Source organism: Paralichthys olivaceus, chromosome 10 (genome assembly GCF_024713975.1).
Source record: "Paralichthys olivaceus isolate ysfri-2021 chromosome 10, ASM2471397v2, whole genome shotgun sequence".
Lineage (NCBI taxonomy): Eukaryota > Metazoa > Chordata > Actinopteri > Pleuronectiformes > Paralichthyidae > Paralichthys > Paralichthys olivaceus.
The window spans coordinates 5,493,553-5,511,813 of NC_091102.1; the positions used below are offsets into that span (position 1 = coordinate 5,493,553).

General features: G+C 40.2%; 3 protein-coding genes across 5 annotated transcripts; all 3 read right to left on the bottom strand.

The window, feature by feature from the left end:
- Positions 1–109: 109 nt before the first annotated feature.
- Positions 110–4,396, bottom strand: p2ry8 (P2Y receptor family member 8). Of its 2 annotated transcripts, XM_020100626.2 has the most exons (4): positions 4,127–4,396; positions 3,180–3,647; positions 2,700–3,013; positions 110–1,955 (listed from the first exon to the last, which is right to left on the bottom strand). In XM_020100626.2, the coding sequence occupies exons 3-4, from the start codon at positions 2,984–2,986 to the stop codon at positions 1,229–1,231; spliced, it is 1,014 nt and encodes a 337-aa protein (XP_019956185.2). In that variant the 5' UTR covers positions 2,987–3,013; positions 3,180–3,647; positions 4,127–4,396; the 3' UTR covers positions 110–1,228. The 2 variants fall into 2 exon arrangements, with proteins under 2 accessions (XP_019956185.2, XP_019956186.2); XM_020100627.2 differs by lacking the exon at positions 3,180–3,647 and having other exon boundaries at positions 4,127–4,392.
- A 606-nt stretch (positions 4,397–5,002) lies between these two features.
- upf3a (UPF3A regulator of nonsense mediated mRNA decay) lies at positions 5,003–9,006 on the bottom strand. 2 transcript variants are annotated; one of them, XM_069532341.1, is made up of 10 exons: positions 8,809–9,006; positions 8,018–8,124; positions 7,805–7,911; positions 7,504–7,602; positions 7,308–7,418; positions 7,161–7,216; positions 6,916–7,074; positions 6,682–6,815; positions 6,288–6,579; positions 5,003–6,142 (listed from the first exon to the last, which is right to left on the bottom strand). In XM_069532341.1, the coding sequence occupies exons 1-10, from the start codon at positions 8,947–8,949 to the stop codon at positions 5,954–5,956; spliced, it is 1,395 nt and encodes a 464-aa protein (XP_069388442.1). In that variant the 5' UTR covers positions 8,950–9,006; the 3' UTR covers positions 5,003–5,953. The 2 variants fall into 2 exon arrangements, with proteins under 2 accessions (XP_069388442.1, XP_019956184.1); XM_020100625.2 differs by having other exon boundaries at positions 6,276–6,579.
- Positions 9,007–10,821: 1,815 nt separating this feature from the next.
- On the bottom strand, positions 10,822–17,953 carry cdc16 (cell division cycle 16 homolog (S. cerevisiae)). The gene is made up of 18 exons (XM_020100739.2): positions 17,746–17,953; positions 17,526–17,580; positions 17,162–17,259; positions 16,948–16,986; positions 16,693–16,833; positions 16,415–16,574; positions 16,203–16,297; positions 15,718–15,851; positions 15,193–15,272; positions 15,030–15,079; positions 14,876–14,949; positions 14,648–14,773; positions 13,505–13,657; positions 13,146–13,209; positions 12,986–13,047; positions 12,119–12,254; positions 11,784–11,874; positions 10,822–11,631 (listed from the first exon to the last, which is right to left on the bottom strand). Exons 1-18 carry the CDS (start codon positions 17,791–17,793, stop codon positions 11,378–11,380), a joined length of 1,860 nt encoding a protein of 619 aa, XP_019956298.1. The 5' UTR covers positions 17,794–17,953; the 3' UTR covers positions 10,822–11,377.
- Between the last annotated feature and the right edge of the window lie 308 nt (positions 17,954–18,261).

Below are 18,261 nucleotides of genomic sequence, written 5' to 3' on the forward strand. Positions count from 1 at the left end.
TATTTTTCTGATGATGATGAGGATGATGATACAAATTAAATTAAATTAAATTTAAATAAATTAAAGTGATCCACTTTTAAACAGAAATAAAAGGAAACTTCAGTCATTCGATGATCAAAGTCAAAGTCAGCTTTATTGTCAATTTCTGCAAAACATACTCAGACATATTGAGGAATTTAAATTTCTCAGACTCTCGATCTCCCCATCAACACAGATTTAAGTAAACAACAATAAACACTGAATAGAAAAACAAGTCTTAATTTAAGAAAATAGGAGAAAAATATTAAAAGAAGTATAAGAAGAAAAGGTATGAAATATAAAATATATACTATTGTGTGCCAAAAAAGTAGCAAAAACAGTGAACTGTAAATTTTAAGTATAAAATATAAATACAAATAACAGAGACAGTGCAATGCAGTGAATTGGCGATGATAAACACAGTACAGACATTTGCAGATCAGGTCCACCGATAACTGATTGTTGGAGTAGGAGCAGCATCCAAGCTCCTGCTACTGCTGCTACTTCCAATTATAATACGAATAATAATTTTGATAATGATAATAATTCTATTTTGGTGAAGAGGAACACTGTAAATAAGAATGAAAATAGGGTTGTGAAACAAGAGGAAACTATCAACAAATCAATCAAAGTTTATTTGTATAGCCCATATTTAAAAATCACATTTTGTCTCATTGAGCTTATCATGGTACGACATCTTCTGTTCTTAACCCTCAACAAGAGTCAGGAAAAGTACCAGAAACAGACAGAAATGCAACAGATCCACAAAATAACAGTATTTACAACATTGACTAGAAGAAACAGTTAGTAACATAATGGAGAAATGTGTCAATGTTTAAAGTATTTATACATGAGAAAATGTCTGATAGAGATGAAGGGAGTGTATGGATTACAGCATATGTGAGTAGGCTATAGTTAATCCTAGATAATCACAGACCACAGACTTGAACAGAAGTAATGTTCAAAATGTACATTTTTAAAGCATATCTATATTTGGACACAGTGAAAGCAAATGTATTTCAAAGAAAAAACTAGAGTATAAACATTTTGGAAATTTTAAGAGAATAAGGAAGAGTTAGTCATACACTGGGCAACCCCTTAACATCATTTTTCTTTCACTTCCCTCCTGACGTCCCGCACTCTTGTCTCTTGTTTTACATTCCCTGGCTCGCTCTATGACGTTGTGTGCCGTGGCATCAAAGACACCTTTTTATTTTTCTCTCTCTTGACCTTCTGAAGTGAACTGTGCCGAGTACAAAATCTGCTTATTCTCCAGCCTCATGGAGTCCATACTGCTCACACTGTGCAGGTTTATCATCTCCCTCAGCTTTTGTCTGAATTCCTTTGAGGCAAAGTAGTAGATGAAAGGATCGAGGCAGCTATTCAGGCAGCTGAAACAGAGGCTCAGTTTGTAAGCCCTGTATAAAGACTTCCCGTAGAAGATTTTCAGCACAGCATGACTCATCAGGATAATGTTGTTGGGTGCAAAGCAGAGGGTGAAGACCAGGAGAACGATAATGGCCAGACGTATCGCTCTCTCTTTCTGGGCTGTCTTGGAAACAGTGGCCAGTTTGCGTATGACACTGACGTAGCAGAAAGTTGTGACTATGAAAGGGAAGAGGAAGAGGCTAAAGATGCTGAACACAAAGGCAGCCCAGGCCAGCGGGGTCGGGAGCATTTTTTTCTTCAGCACGTCAAAGCACGTGGTGATCCCCTGTTCAGGAAGGTTGTAGGTCAGGTCTGTGGTCATCAGTGGGCACAAAACGCACAAGACCACAGCCCACATGAGGAGGCAACTGATGACAGCGATGGACTTCCTCTCCCTGGTCTGTCTGAACAGCAAGGGCCTGACAATGCCCAGGTAGCGGTCGATGCCGATGGCCATCATGGTCAGGATAGAACAGTACATGTTGGTGTAGAAGACGAGGGTCAGGACACTGTGGGTGGATATGTAGAAGAAGAGTGTTTGATTCATACAGGCTAAGGCAAACTCATCATTTAAGGAATACAAGGAAATTAACTTATTTTCTGTTTGGCTAAATGTTAATTAAGAATATTGCTACAGCACTTATTTCAGTATGAATCTACGAGGACAAAGGCTGGAAACTGTCCTGCTCTGTCCACAGGTAATAAATTCAACATTATCTGCAATTTTTGTGTAACACGGCACTAAAAAAAACAGCCCCCTGATGAAAACACCTTTATATTACACCTTTATTTCACATAAATATCAGTTCCCTATCATTGTGTTATTATCTTTTTATCATCAAGATCCAAGTCTGCAAAAAAGCCAGATCTTGCAATGTTGAAAAAATATGAAAATTAAAAAAAATATCCTGCATCTGCCCCCTAAAATTTACTGAGTTCAGACTGCATCCTTCCACCAAGTTTCATAATCATCTCTCTTGTAATTTTTGTGTAATCCTGCAAAGGAAACATAGATCAAACCATAACATAAATAAAAATAACACATTGTGAGACTTTTAGTTATTAAGACTATTTCTTGGCGGGGACAAGCAAATTCTTAGAGTCCAGAGAAGAAACAAAGAAGTCGTTGGACCTGTGTGAGGAATAGTCCAACATTCAACTCCACATGAAACCACAACGTTTCTTTTTCCCCTTCAGCTTTTTTCCTCTCATCTGATGGCAATTCAACATTGTCCTGCTGTTATAAAGAATACCTGCACATTTTGGGCCCCAGATCCCAGTTGTATCCTCGGAGCTGGTAGGTGATCTGAAAGGGCAGCGCAACGCCGAGGGCCAAGTCCGTGAGGGTGAGATTGATCATGAAGATGATGGAGGGAGACTTGGGCCAGGTGCGGAAGAGGAGGAGCCACATGGAGATACCATTTCCCACCAGGTTAATGACGGTGACGACAATATAAATGAGAGACATGATGATGCTGGTGTCCCTGTTCTGAAGCAGGGACAGGGTGGCGTTGTCTAACTTGGTGCTGTTTTCCATCATGAATGGATCGGAACGGCCTCAAATTACCTGAGGGTTATGGAAAAGTGGACATAAAGCGACATCATGTATATCTTCATTTGAGCAGATCACGAGATTGTTGTAAATTAAATTGTGTAAAAAAAGTACAACAGATAATCAGACATCACCAAAGGAAACTACTTGGACTTAATCTAAAATGGTGTGTGCCACTGACCTCAATCTTTTGTGCGAGTCTACAAAACAGACTAATATCAGTGGAAAACAGACAGAACTTCATCACTGTGTTGTTTACGTGTGGGCCACCAAGTGTTGGGTGGAGCATTCACACAGGAAAGGGATACACTTGATCTGTGGTAGCATGCCAACTGTCGCTCTTGGTATCTCGTGCCTTTGATCGACACATGCAAAAATGTTTTTGGGTGGAGGTGGAGGAGTTAACTCATAACTGCCATTGGTTATATTAGTTATTATTATTGAAGGATTGGAATGAAGAGGCATCACGATCTGCCCCAACACTTTCTCACATGTGGCACACAGGGTGGGTGAGGTGGGGGGTTACCGCAAACCAGACAGAGGTGAAGTTGACAGATGCAGAGTACTTAGCAACTGGAAGTTTTGCGAGAGGAAGTACACCACTACTGCAATAATCCCCACAGTGAGAGTGACAGAGCTCTCACTTTTACTACAACAAATCAGAAAACACATAATGTAACAATAAAATACAATAAAAATTGCAATTGCAAAATTCACATAGTTTTTATATATATATAAAATCATGTTTTTTCTACCAACATGATTTTTTTTTTACTACTGTAATCTGACCACGTCTTCTTTGGTCTTTTAAAATATATCTATGTAAGTACTCACCGCTCCAGCCATGTTATGTCTACACGGTTGTAATATTGTGGTTTGGATCTATAAATCAGGTTTTTAGTTATTTAAGTTTACTGTACGAATATTACTTATTTTATTCGGTCCCTGAAGTCATTTAGAAATGTCATGTTGACCAATGTTCTCAACTTGTAACTCACAAGCATAAATACACAAAAAAAATATTATAAAAAAGTATTAAGCAACTGATGCCACAATTTCAGCCCAATTCAAATCAAAATCAACAACAGAAATAAATGTGGTTTCCATCAATAAAATTTGAGAACTCACCTCTACAACGTCGGCAAACAGGACGGCTCTCGAGCGGCAGTTACAGATGGGGGTACAGATACTGTGACTGTTGGAGAAGCTGCATGTTAACTTGTTGCCAGAAAGAGAGGAAATGGACCACGTGACAGCCGTCATTCCACCAACGGTAGTAATAGCCACACATCAGATTCAGTCTTGGAGTTACTGTTGTGAAATGCACATGTGTATGACTCCTCCACCCCAAACATCAGGTTTTCACCAGTGTGGTGTCTCTATGTGGTTCTTTTCCCCTTCTTCTTTTCCTTCTCTACTCAGATGTACCTGTAAATGATGACTAATCTAAAGGAATGTTATATGAAACAAATCTGTTTCTTATACCTCATTGAAACTGAACTGTTAAAAGCCTTAAAAGTGACTGACACACAGGAGGGTGTTACTTTCACTGATTATCATTTAAAGTGCTGCTGTTAATGAGACATGAGTTGTGTCGAGTAAAACCTGTGACAAGTAAGCAAATGCAAAATTGAAATAAGTTAATATTTTTATGAAAATAATACATACAATACAATACAAGATGAAAATACAGTTCTTTGTTCGATTCACAGCATGTGCTCTCCTGTTGATTCTAACAGTTCTGCTTTATTTGGTGGTGGTGTGAATGACAACCTCAGGGAAATCCCTCTGATTTAAATGATAGAGACAGAGCATCAGCAAAACACTGTGATCTCACGCAGACATCTGAAGAGAAAAGCTGACGATAGAATTGTCTACAGCCACTACAATGCTAATGAACAGTCACTGACTCATATTTGTAATTTATAAACTTGTAATCCAGGCAGACAAACGCTGCCTCACCCAAACTGTCAGAACTACTGCAATGACTAACACACTGTTAAGTTTCTTTTAACAGTAGAATAGCTTTATTTTCTCACATTTTAAGGAGAAACACATGATACAAGAGGTGTGATAATAAGACTTACATTGATTTATCATTAATTGACAGAATTGATAGAAAACCATGCAAAAGCATTAAAAATTCATTGTTTTCACTCCTCTGTCCAACATCCTCCATTTAATTTTCCAATAAATGCTTCATAGAAACGTAGAGAACATGTTCTTCATGGCTCATGTACAAAGATCACAAAACAAATTCTTGTTTATGTTGAACGACACCTTAGAATAAAACTGTAATAAGACAGAGAAATGAGGAAAAAGTGATAAAATATGTCAACATTGTATTTTTAATAAATAACAACTCTTCCTCTCAGTCATTCACCTTTGCACATAGAATTTCCCCCTGTTCAATACTCTATATCCATCCTCTGTCAGTTCTACTTACATTATATTTCATTTCTTAATAAATAACATTGTCATAAATCAGTTTCAGGAGAGTCTACAAAGATTGAGAAACAGGTTATGTTGCAGGGGAAGTGGCTCATAATCATTCACTGTCAACCTGTTAATAGCAGCACTTGAGAGCTTCTCTCACAGGCTTCAAAAACAGGATGATGGCTGGACCACATGTGACATGGATTTGATGAAACAGGAAACTAGTGATCAGTTAAAAAAAAAATCCATCTGAGCACTGTCACGAAGAAGAAAATGTCCTGTGTACTGTTGTCTGCATCTTTCTCACAGCATTTTAAAACTGTTTATTCTAAAGATTTAACATAAAAATGTTCATGTTCCAGCAAAATAAAAACCTTGAGCAACAATCAAACATATCTTTGCTACAACAAACACTGTTGAAAATGACTGTTTGCTTTTTAAGTGCTTTCTCCCTCGATCCAACCTGTCACCATCAACTGAACAGCTGAATAACTCAATTCCTCTGAACGTCCACTCCGCTCACTGCTCATCTTTGCTTTTCTCGAACCCCTTCTCCAGCCCCGGGGCCACAGTGACGACCTCGAAGCAGTGATCTGACCCGGGTTCGGGCGAGGGGCCCACGGGGATGCAGTCATAGCCTTTGCACCCAGAGCTCATGCGCTTGCGGTTGCGTGCGCCCGGCTGATAGAGCTGCATGGCGGGACGGTCCTGCAGGGAGACAAGAGAGCAGGGACATGGGAGAGACAGGCAGCACATCATATTCATACTCATTAGCAAGGCGTCCTAACACAAGTTAAAGCATTTAGTCGCCACCCCGTCCCCGCCCCCACCTCATGCTCACCTTCTCGCTCACCTTGTTTCGGAGGCGTTCCTTCCGATTACCCAGCTCCTCCCTGTCCTCCTTTCCAAGCTTGTCCACACCATCTGGACAGTAAGAGAAACCATGATGGTGCCCTTCTTTCTTGGCCCGGTCTTGGCAGTAGCCCTTCCCCCACTTGGTCTCATCTTTGCGGCGCATAAATTTGTCAAACTCGTAGTGATGCCGCTGTCGTTTCCTCTCATCATCTTTCCCTCGATGGTCCTTGTCTCGCTGCCGGCGTCCGTGCTGCTGCTCTCTCTGCTCCTTGTCGCTCTCAGGCTGACCTCTAGTGGGCAAAGGGGAATTCGCATAAACAACATACAAAGCTGTTATGAAATCTCTTGGTTCACAGTAAGGTCTATGTACAACATATGGTCCCAGTCCTTACTTTTCTTTGGGGTCCTTTGACTTCATTTGTCCTCCAGCTTTCTCCCATTTTGCCCTGTCCGTCTCCCCGGTGTCACTCTTGTCTTTGATTCTGTCTGAATCCACATCGTCGTCTCTGTCACTCTTCTTCAGGAGCTGAATGTTGACACAGGGAAGGTTCCATCACTATGCGCTTGTGCATCGTTCAAACAATCACTATTCAGCAAACAAGCCTGGACATTATTTCTGAAGTTACCTTGATTTTTATGTCTTTATCAGACAATTTCTTCTGCTTCTCGGCCTCTTTTCGTTTACGTCTCTCCTCCTCTCGCCGCTTTCTCTTCTCCTCCTCCCTTTGCCGTTTCTTTTCGAGCTCTCTCCTCCTTCTCTCCTCTCTCTTCTCCTCTCTTATTCTCTATAAGATTTAGCAATAAGAAAGAAAATCTGATTTTCAAAGCAATTTGCAGGTCATTTCTTTCATTTACTATTTTTTTTTCTTACCTGTTTCTCAATTTTCTTATTCTTGATGTACTCTAGTAGAGGTGTCGTCCGCTTGGCTGTACCCATAAAGAGAGAAGTCACTTAGCATCATTACATTTATAATAATGACTCACAGGACAATAATCATCTGTGTGTATGATGCTGTACCTATGAGCTCTCTGGTCTTGGCCTCTATCTCCCCCAGCAGAGTCTCAGGGTTGGCCATAGACTTCTCCTCATCGCAGGAGTAATTCTCCAAGAACCGCTTGTATTCTGGATCTGACAGCGTTTCAGGGCCAAGAAGATAAATTATAGCAAAATATGTCTGATAATTAACGACAAAAGATCCTCAAGATTTCAATACCTTCTTCAATGCTTCCAGCTTTAGCATCTTTCTTTTTCAGTTTCTTCTTGGAAATCTTCTGGAAGGGGGCAAACTCTACAACCGCAGGATACTCCTGGCCTGAGTAAATATTGAAATAAAAGGCAACTCATCATTTAACAGACTACAATGGCAACAAAACTCTAAAATCTTTCCTCTGGCTGTAAATTAAACATGTTTTTGTTGGTATTTCATTTAGCAGAAACAGGTCACACCATGTGCCCACCTTCATGGCACCACAGTGGCAACAGAATAAAACTGTTTCAACGAAGTCAAGAAATACCTTTGTTGTCGATGAAGACATAGCCGTCAAATCGGTCTCTGAACAGCAAGATATCTTCAGGGTTTTTGAAATTGATATATGCTCTGGAGAACAGATGAGGATAGAGACTATACAGAGAGAGAGAGGAAGACAGAAAAAGAGAAATCACAAACGTTTTCATAAAAAGACGAGGCCAACAGATTCTGCATCTTAAGATTAAAAAGGTTATCGTACCTTTGATCAGCTGGGAAGAACTCAAAATAGTCGTAGGACGGCAGCGGACTGAGCTGTTCTTCTAGTTGATCTTTTGACAGGTTCGGTGGGAGCCTTCGAATCACCACCTGCAACAAACCATTTCAATATGTTTCTCTGCATGACATTTCTACAAGGAGGATCCTTTACGTTTTAGCCTTTCTGTTCTTTACATGTTGTCTTTTCCAAATCTAACTGAAGCAAAATATCAAAATATTGAAGAAAACATCGAAACGAATAAAAGCAATATTTCATTCGTCTCAGAAAAGGATTGGATAGAGCTGATGCGGATATAAAACAGTCTGACGATAAGGAACTTTTTAAATCTTAAAGCTGCTTAAGGGAAAATACAATTAAATACCATTGTATGTTGTGGTCTTAAACAGAATAATATGTCACAAAAGACATATTAAACACTTCCAGGCATCACTTTGGGCTCTATTTACTCCAATGGCAGAGATATATTGATATTCATTTGATATTATTTGATTGAATCAGAGATTATAGCTTCACTCACGATCACGTAACACTTTGATTACTCTCTGAATACAGGGGGGAAATTTGTACATCTAAATCTCGTCCTTTTCAGAATAAATGAACCTTTGAATTAAAACAGAGTCAGAATGAAATGTGGGGAATGAGCTGTCGTGAGTTTCTCCTGCCGCTGTCCGAGGTGCTGAAGTGATCCCACCTCCCTCCAGGCCTCCTCCTCCTCCTCCTCCTCCTCCTCCATGTCTGTTTTCCACCATAACAGAAAACACTCGGCTCCTTACCTTCGTGAACACCTCCCTCTTCTCCTCCTTCTGTCGGTTGCCCCCGGCAATGTTCTCCTGGTCCCTCGGGATGTCCCTGAACTGAATCTCCACCACGCTCTTGTCCTTGCCCGCCGTCATCTGGTCCTTTTCAGACCTCATCTCTCTCCATCTCCTTCTCCAAGCCCGTGTTGTCACTGTATCATCGCGAGACTACGTGTGATATCGCGATAGGACCCGACAGAAGCTGTGCTCTGAACTGAGTGAGTGAACATTTAAAATGAGATGAGATGAGACTTTATTAATCCTGAATGACAGTTTTGGTCCAAGATTAAAATATTAAAAATACAGCAAAATAAATTCAGTACAAAATACAATTAAAATCGGTGTATAAATACTCTACAAATGCACTATATACATATTTAGAATCAAAAGTAAAAACACTTGTTATCTAGAATGATCCATTTGAGAATAACTATTAATGTAATCATTATTAATTATAATCTAAATTCGATTATATTCAATCTATGCAAAGAATGTCTTAAATGTTGCAGCCAACATTATATTTTTATAATTTATAAGAGCTTTTGAATTCCCCCTGGGATAAATATGTTTTATCTGTAGATAATTTAATTTGTAATCATACTTGATGAAATTCAGGAATAAAAAGGACCCTACTCATTTGAATTGTGGAATAAAAAGTATGAAGTAGCAGAAAGTAGAAAATAGTCATTATATATTTTTTGAACGTATAAATTCAACCACGTCACCTCAGGATATCACCGTACATGATACTGCAGCTGCTCCTCAGATTTATTTGCAGCGATTATAAATCAAATGCTCCATGTTTCCAGAACCGTGTTCATGTTCACAGATGATAAACTCAACCCTCCACCCTGGAGCTAACTCAGTGTTTTTGCACCAAACAAGTATGATGCCAATAAACCGACTCCCGTGTGTCGTGCATGTCAGTGACCAGTGTCCCTCGGTGTCCCTGCAGGTGCAGCCTGGAGTCGGTGAAGTGTCCCCGCAGTCCCCGGTGTCATCGCTCATGCTCGGACTCGGTCGTGCTGCTCGGATCCGCAGAGGACTCCAGGCAGGAGGACTGGCTCACTGACCGTCCGTGGACATCTCTGTAGGGGACTGAGGAGCAGATGTTAACGACCCTGAATGATCCTCACTGAACCATGAGGGCTGCGCACTGCTGTTTGTCCTCGATGGATCCCTTTACTCACCGCAGAGGAAAGTTTGCCTGCTGCCGCTGCTCTCCACACACAGCCGGGGTCTCTCCGGGGTGGACACGGAGCTCTTCAGGCTGGGGACAAAGGTGGAGCAGGTGTCCAGGTCCCGACAGACCCGGTCCTGGGTGTAAACGACGCCCGACTTGGATGGAGTGCAGCCCATTCTCTGCTGGAACAAATGTCCGGGAGGTGAAGGACGAAATGCTGCAGCTGATGGAGACACGGGTCTTCACATCTGATGTCCATCCATCCATCAGAGACAGCTCCCCTTCAAAATAAAAGCTCAACCGGCTCAAGGTCTTATACCCTGTGCTGAGGCTGACAGGGCTAATGTCATTTATTTGATCAATCTATGTATAACAGAGTGCTAAGAAGGCAAGTTCAGAATTATATCATATCATTAGAACAATTTGATAATTAATTGATTTTTATAAAAAAGGAAAAAAAAGATCCACTTTAAAATGTGATGTATTCTTCACACAATTGATTTTGCTACTGAATGAGACTGTAAATCAATCGAGAACTACATCAACATAACAAGAAGGCACTTCTAATCAATTTTGTGTTTGAGAAATTCTTATGGACTATTGATTTATTACTTTACTAAACAATGAGAAATTTAGTGATTTACTAGATTGTGTTTTGTAAGTGTAAGATTAATTTCAAACAGCTTTTAAACCAATTATCCTTTTATACAACAGAAATATAACCTACAGGATATTAGAAAAGATTAAATCAATGTGACAGTAACATGATCAAAGATATTACAAAAAACCAAAGCACACATGCTAAATTTCTTTAAAGATAAATGCATGGTTTATTGTAGGAATTAACAAGAAATGTTTTCACCAAAACTGCTTGAAGGTAGCTGGCTGTTTATTGGAGGTGAAAATCCACAGGTTAAGCAACGCGGAGGCTCCTGCCACAGGCAGTAATAAGTGACTACAGTCTTTTAGTTGTGACGTGAGATGTGCGGCGCTTTGCTCAGTTCAACCAAGTGTCAGAGGATCCCATCATCTTCAGGCTTAACCCAAGGTTCAGTACTAAACCAAGAACTCAACCTCTGAGCCAAAGCCTGCGTTAACTCCCCCTTTAAAGTGCATTCTTGCAGAATGAATACGATGTACAGCAAGTTGCTGTATAAAGAATGAATCCACACATTTGCTCATGTTCATAATGTTCTCGATGGCTTGTTCTATGTTTTGTCACTTACAGAAACGTCTAATGCACTAGAGGGGGGATCCACAGGAAATGTTTGGCGGAGGACAGGTGCCGACATCTTGGTTTGAATGCTGCTCTTGGGTTTGAAACCTGTATCGATGATAGTTCCACCTCCTGACAGGAGGACATCACGTGCTAGTGTCCGATAAGGTGTCTAACATGACGTCACTCTCATACATGTCACACTCCAGAGTGAGAGACAGTCGAAGAGGCGTCTCCAGCATCATCTTGTCCTGATTCGAGAGCGGCGTTTCCAAAGACGTGATGCTTGTGTCTTCCAGTCTCGGCGTGGCCAGAGCGTCACCGGGCTCCGATGTGTTCAGCATCTTCATCAGCGCTGGAGTGTTCAAGCTGCCACGCACTTTGTCATTAATGTCTGTGCCTTAGTGGAAACAAATGAAAAGTGTTATTGCCACAGAGCTGCTCATTTTTAGATGGTAAACAAAATCGTGGTTTTCTGTTGTGGTATTCTAAATACTAGTACTTTTTTAACAATATTTTTATAAGTGAAACTGGAGTAGAGCTGTATCATACCTATATAGGCATCTGTGTCACCGATGTACATCTCTATACAGTGACCGAGCATCGTCACAGAGAAAGTGTCGTCTCTTTTCAGTCCTAGCGCCTGTCGCACAAAGAAAGAAATATAACGTGGAGGTTTCAGAAGAAAAACATATTTCTTGAGGTAAAGAAAATCAACTAATGAAAAAAAAAAAAAAAACACAAAATCTAAACTAAATCATAAAAACATCCCAGGTACAAACCAATTGTTTTATATGTTATGCTATTTCTTTAATTCTTCATCAACTCTCACAAATTGTGTCGAAAAAGAACCAATCCCTTTAAAACTGAAGGAGAAGAGACTTTACCGTGTGAAAGTAGTCGATTGCGCTCTCGAAGTCGCCCATGAGGCTGTGCACGTATCCTATGGCAGCGTAGGTGGAGGCGTGCTGAGGGATTAACACTAGTGCTTGACGGTGGTACTCCAGAGCCTGGTTGTATTTTCTACAGAAACACAATGACACACACACGTCAATACCAATGGATTCAACAGAATTTCAAGCAAAGCAGATGTCTGCAGACAGGAAACAACACACATTTGATCATAGAGCGTATTGAAAGACTAATACCACATGACTAACTTCTCTATGACTGTGTGGAGTGAAAACGAACAAATCCAACAAATCTGAAACCACGTCAACTATCTGCAGAGCAGCAGCACTAGTGGTTTCAGAGCTACTGTTACAGTATGTGCAATTAAGAAAAATCTTGATGAATGAGCAATGAATGGTACAAGTGGACTATGAGTGGATCTCGTGACAGAATCACCAAACAGGTTTGGCATTGACAGTGACTTGGTGAGTTAGAGTGAAGACAAAGCCAATTTCAGTAAGGTGTCGCAGCTAAAAACAGTATTTGTGGTTTTTATTCCCAAAGGTATTTGCATGAAGTCACAATGAGGACCCTGCCCTTGCAGAATGACTGCAAAAGAAGAAGTGAGCACATTTCTGAAAATAGTTTGTAGGAGCTGGATGAATAGGAGAGGAATGAACAGATAGAGGAAAATACACTCGGGCTGATTTTTTTCAATAATTCACTGACAAAAACCTCGATATGTTACTGCTTGTATACATGCTCTCCCATAGAGGACGGAAAAAATACAGAGCTTCAAGTACAAGCCACTCTCCAACAATTCAAGATCATATGTTCAAATAGGAAATAGGCTCAATACTCACTTCAGTTTCCGACACACATGACCTAAGTTGTTTAGCAAAGGCTCCCATTTGTCCACAGTGACCTTAAATATGAAAGACAAAAACATACTTTAAATATCGAGCTTGTGTTTTACAGCCACAACAGTTTATTATTTTCAATGATAAATACATTTACAGTTACCTCGTTTCCTATGGCTTTGATTTTCTCCATTGCATCAAGAAACAGTCGCTCTGCAGTCTTCCAGCTAAAACAGTACATGTGAAATACAGGAATAACTGTTTTTAGAATGACAGTACTTATATTTGTGTACATACATATTTTCCTTCAAGATGACAGTCACAAAGAGTTATCTGTTGGAGATGTTTCAGTCCTCTCAATATAACAAAAGTGAATATTGTTTTTGTCATTCACAGCATGGACAAACGATTAGCAACAGTTAAAGTCGAAATGATGCTTTAATAAACAGGTATCTGTCAAACTACAGGTGTGAGTGTTAGTTTGTGTGTGTGTGTGTGTGTTTTTGTAGCTGCACGACTCACTCTCCATTTTGAAATGCGACCACTGCCACCTCGTGTATGACGAATGGGTCCTCTGGAGCGATGCTAAGAGCCTGGCTGAAGAAACGTTCTGCCAGCTTGGAGTTGTTGGTCAGACCGTACTCCAGGCCAATGTAGAGCATGGGTAAGTGACACCTGAGTGAGAAAGAGCAGGAGACATCACAACAAGCTTCTCTTACCTTATTCTTTAAAAACACTACAGAAAAATCAGTGATTAAAACCCTTTAACAGGAATGGTAGCCTTAAAAATGTAGATTTTATTTTAACAGAAAATGTTTTACAGCCACTTATAATTTAAACAAATGATAACTTCTTAAATTTTACTTTGCTTCTGGAAACGTTCCAAAAATCAAGATAATCAATACTTGTGCTTGCTTCTTTTGCAGATGTGCATGTTTTTATATTGTTGCTCTGGAAACACATGTCACAATCAAACACTTGTGACAGGAAAGAAAAAAAAAAACATTCACAGAATAGCAACATTTCATTTTAGCTGAAAGTTTTATTAGATGAGCATTAAACTTATGGAAAGGCTACGTCTATGACATTTTTGGCAGCAGGCTCTATTCCATCATAAAAAAGTAAATGCTGCTATATTTCTACCTGTCATCATTTAATGTGTCAAACATTTAGCACAAAATGAATCTGTCAAAGCAAAATTTGTGAGCTGGTGATGTGGAAATGTGTAGTTTTAATGACCGACAGCATGTGACTGCAAAATCTACATTGTTCGTTTATCTTGTGATATATGTCAAAATCCATCTCGTTTCACTTCCTGTAAAACAGTTTCAACGCATAATTCATCCTGCACTCAGGGGTACTTACTCATGCTGCATCCAGTAGTAATGCTTTCTTAAGTTATTAACTTTCTCCATGTGATCTATAAATACATCAGTTACTGATCGCGTAGGCGAGAAGTCCTCAACAACCGACAGCTGTCGGTTGTGACTTTTTATGTTGAGTTACTGTCAAACCAGGCGCAGGGGCGTAACACACATTCAGCGGAATTGTCCAACGTAAGCACCAATCAATATCTGTGACATTTCCCTCCACTGGTTTGTGCAAGCTCTAAAAAGACTCACATTTGGAATTAGAAAATCCAGGAAGTGTCAATCATGTACCTACCCTTTCATCAGCTGAGCGGCAGTAAAGTAGGCAGCCATGGCTTGATCATGCTCACTCTCCACTGCAAATGAATGACCATAGGCAATCCATGCAGGACCATAAGTTCTCTCCAGGGTGGTGGCTTTGCTACAGGAGATATTCAATATCCAATATGTATAAATGAACGAAAATGTACAACCATAATCTGGCCTCAAACAGAAACTTAATTTTGAGGATATCAATGCATACCTAAGGTATCGCCTGGCGTGTTCGTTTTTATGGCCAACCATGAGATAGTAGCACCCAACAGCAAACCAGGACACCTGAGAAAAAAATTGTGTTTGGTTATAATAAACTGGGAATTAATCTTAATGGGATAAATAGATTAAACTGCAGCACTTACTGGGTTGTTGGGATATAAATCTACAAGTTTGTGTGAGAGGTAGAACAACTCTGCAAGTGAAGAAAAACAAACAAAAAGCTTAAACACAGCAGAACAAAAGGTTTCACCATCAGTCTGATGAGTACAAACCAAAAAAAAAAATGATGTGGTTGGTTGATTTTACCATTTGCTTTTCCAAGCTCCACCAGAGTTCCTATGTGGACTGGTAAACAGTTGGCATGGAATGGGTCTTTAACCATCACCCTGAAATAAAAAACAAAACAGAGATGCATTCAATTCAATCTCATTTAGAAAAAAATATCTATATACATTTTGAGGTAAACTAAAATACGAGCTTCCAGGTGCAACCAGTTCTATTCACACAAAATATACACTTGCAAAAAAGCAACATCTGCTACAATATGAATGAAATGACACATTTGAATAGTCTGACTGTTAGACCACAATAACTCGACAGATGTGTGTCTGACGAAACTCTTTTCTTATGTTGCAGTAAGTGAAGTATGATGTGTTGGTAAAGCTGTAAAGTCAAGTAAGCAACATCTCGTCTACACAGCTGAAATACATCTTTATCGTGTGATGTTAGAATATGATATTTATACATTGATACAGGCCCCACATGCCCAGAGAATTAATTTCTAAATCATATGCAGAACAACTAAGATATAAAACTACATCAGACACCTACATTGATGTGAGTTTGTAGCACATCTTGAAATCACAGTTATAATAATGCCTCTCTGCGAGAGACACCACTACATCCAAGTTGTCCTGGAGACCATTGACCATCTCTGGCACCACCAAATCACTGGGCTTGTTATACTGCAGAGAGAAGAGGGAGAGGGTGTGTGTGTGTGTGTGTGTGTGTGTGTGTGTGTTAATGTGTGTAAAAGGTTAAAGGTTTAACCAACCTAATAATTTAGGTAATTGGGAAAATTATAATAGCAAGGTCCGAAGAGGGCACATATAGGTGATACGTTTTAAGACAGTTGGAGAAAAACAAGCCAGAATAACACTGATATACATCTAAGCAACACGGGCAATATGCATGTTAGTGTCAGTTCATTGTTGGTTTTCCTCAGATTTATTAACAATGTTAAAATAGCACTGGCCATATATTTAAGTTTAATGATAAATGCAATATTTTGAGGACTCAATTTAGAGCTTCCCTACCTTCTTTAACTTATTCTCAAAAAGGAAGTGTAACAGTTCCTCCTCTTCCGTTGTGCACTGTTGACTCAGAGGAAGGGAGTCAAGAAAGTCTTTCTCTGTTGAAAAATTAAAAACATGTTTTGCATAGATTGCTGGTTTCTGACATGGTAAATAAAAGGTATCTGCGGAAATGCAAAAGATCAGCGAACATCACTGGCACAGATCAGCCTCACCTTCCTGTGCAGTCAACATGTGGTGGGACGTTAAAAGGTCAAAGGCTTCAAAGCAGTACACATCCAGTTTTAAGGCCTCTTTGTAGCTGGAGGTGGCCAGTGGTCTGTTGTCCATGGCATCATAGATCTTACCCCGCAGGAGGCAGATGGAGCTATTGATCTGAAACATTTCAGAGAGGAGTGTTGTGCTTTAATCTGTTTTGGGGAGACTGAAAACATAAAAAGAGTGCAACAAGTATTTAATTTATTTCAGTATTTCAGCGGCAGGCCAGACTTACAGAGGCAGGGGACATGTCCCAATCCTTCGCTGACTCTGGCATCCCACTGTCCTCCTTCATACTCCTGTCCAGCAGTTTCTTACTAGCTGGCTCCTCCGCGTCCAGAATATCCAAGGCTTGTTGGAACTCTTTGGCAGCATACTGACAAAAATAAACACAAATAAATATCTAGAGACGAATAATATCTGATTATATCCAGCAATTAATAAACGCGTAGAAGAGGTTATGCAGTAGTGGTGTTTTTCATTTACTCACATGGCACCTAGCAGCAAGGTACTGACAAGCTCCGTACAACTGCGTGAGAGAGGACAGCGTGACTGACATTACACAGTAATCCATCCTATTATAATCAAATTCACAGCTCATTGCTTTGCACATATCAAACTTTCAGCCTTCATTCGTGCACTGGATTAAATGCATTTATTCTGTTGTCTATGCAGGAAATCTGAACCAGGCTTTCTGTTATTACCTTGTCAAGTTTCCGTGAGCGGAGAGCATGGGAGGCTCTGTGGTACTGTGAGGTCAAGTAAAGGCACTGAGCTAGCCAGTAGATATCCTGGGGATCCTCTGTAAAGCAAACACAGGGGGGGAGATCCATCAGTCTCTGACGTTACAGACATCGAGCTACACAACAACACAGCAGCTGTAATCCGGCATCAACACAGGTAAAACTAACATCTATTTCCGGTGATTATATTTAGAAAAATAACAACCCAGGGAATAAAAGGTTCCACTAACACAACACCAGCCCTGCTAGCATTAGCTTTTCCAACTTTAAATGACAGGTCGGTTAGTAGCCCTCGTACCAGCTAGTGATGAACAGCAGAACTCACCGTGGGAAAGAGAAGCTATCTTGTCGGCCCAGAACAGAGCACTTTGATACTGTTGCTGGAAACACACGAACAATGAGAGGAGAGTGTCACCAGACTGAGTTCATTCAACACAGACACGCAGGGAAACTGTGGAGGCTCGTCGCCACTGACGCCAGGTTCGCTCGCAAAGCTAGCATTAGCCGGCTAACACAGGAACTCGTAAAGAACGTGTTATTCTCACCTGGTCGATGTACTGACGCACCCGCTTCCGAAGTCTGTCGAGATTCATGTTGAGTTTTAAAAAGCCGACAGCCTGACTATAAGAACCGTGTCATTCTTAGGAGAGAACGGTGAACACGGACAGTGCTAGCTCGTTAGCTGCGGGGAATCAAATCCGCGGCTTCTTTCTGCGCCGGGTGTTCTGGCAAACTGTGTCGGAAGGAAACTAGTCGCGGAGAAAGGTTCCGCATTGACCGAAAACTCTTTTTCAGTGATGCCACATGTTTGTCAAGCTGCAAAACAAATTTACAAAGATAAACACAAATACTGGGATTTTATTCAGAGGTTCAGTGTGTGGTATTGAAGTGAAAGGCATCTATAGGCAGATAGTTAATATAAAATAATCCTAGTGATGTTTTCACTAGTGGTTAATCTGTTTAAATCTGCCATGTGTTTTTTTTACAGTAGCCCAAACTGGACAAAGTAAACCTTTTGAGTTTTCATGACAACTGAAGCTACCCCAAGTCTCTCTCATGTT

Excerpts from the sequence above, each read along its gene's own strand:
- cdc16 (XM_020100739.2), bottom strand. The coding sequence starts at position 17,793 with ATGAATCTCGACAGACTTCGGAAGCGGGTGCGTCAGTACATCGACCAG. Across the intron at positions 16,575-16,692 it reads GGGACATGTCCCCTGCCTCT|ATCAATAGCTCCATCTGCCT; the intron begins GTAAGTCTGGCC and ends GAAATGTTTCAG. Across the intron at positions 14,774-14,875 it reads CACGCCAGGCGATACCTTAG|CAAAGCCACCACCCTGGAGA; the intron begins GTATGCATTGAT and ends TATCTCCTGTAG.
- p2ry8 (XM_020100626.2), bottom strand. The coding sequence starts at position 2,986 with ATGATGGAAAACAGCACCAAGTTAGACAACGCCACCCTGTCCCTGCTT. Across the intron at positions 1,956-2,699 it reads CTGGGGCCCAAAATGTGCAG|TGTCCTGACCCTCGTCTTCT; the intron begins GTATTCTTTATA and ends ATCCACCCACAG.
- upf3a (XM_020100625.2), bottom strand. The coding sequence starts at position 8,949 with ATGAGGTCTGAAAAGGACCAGATGACGGCGGGCAAGGACAAGAGCGTG. Across the intron at positions 7,419-7,503 it reads AGCTGGAAGCATTGAAGAAG|ATCCAGAATACAAGCGGTTC; the intron begins GTATTGAAATCT and ends AAACGCTGTCAG. Across the intron at positions 7,075-7,160 it reads ATAAGAAAATTGAGAAACAG|AGAATAAGAGAGGAGAAGAG; the intron begins GTAAGAAAAAAA and ends TAAATCTTATAG.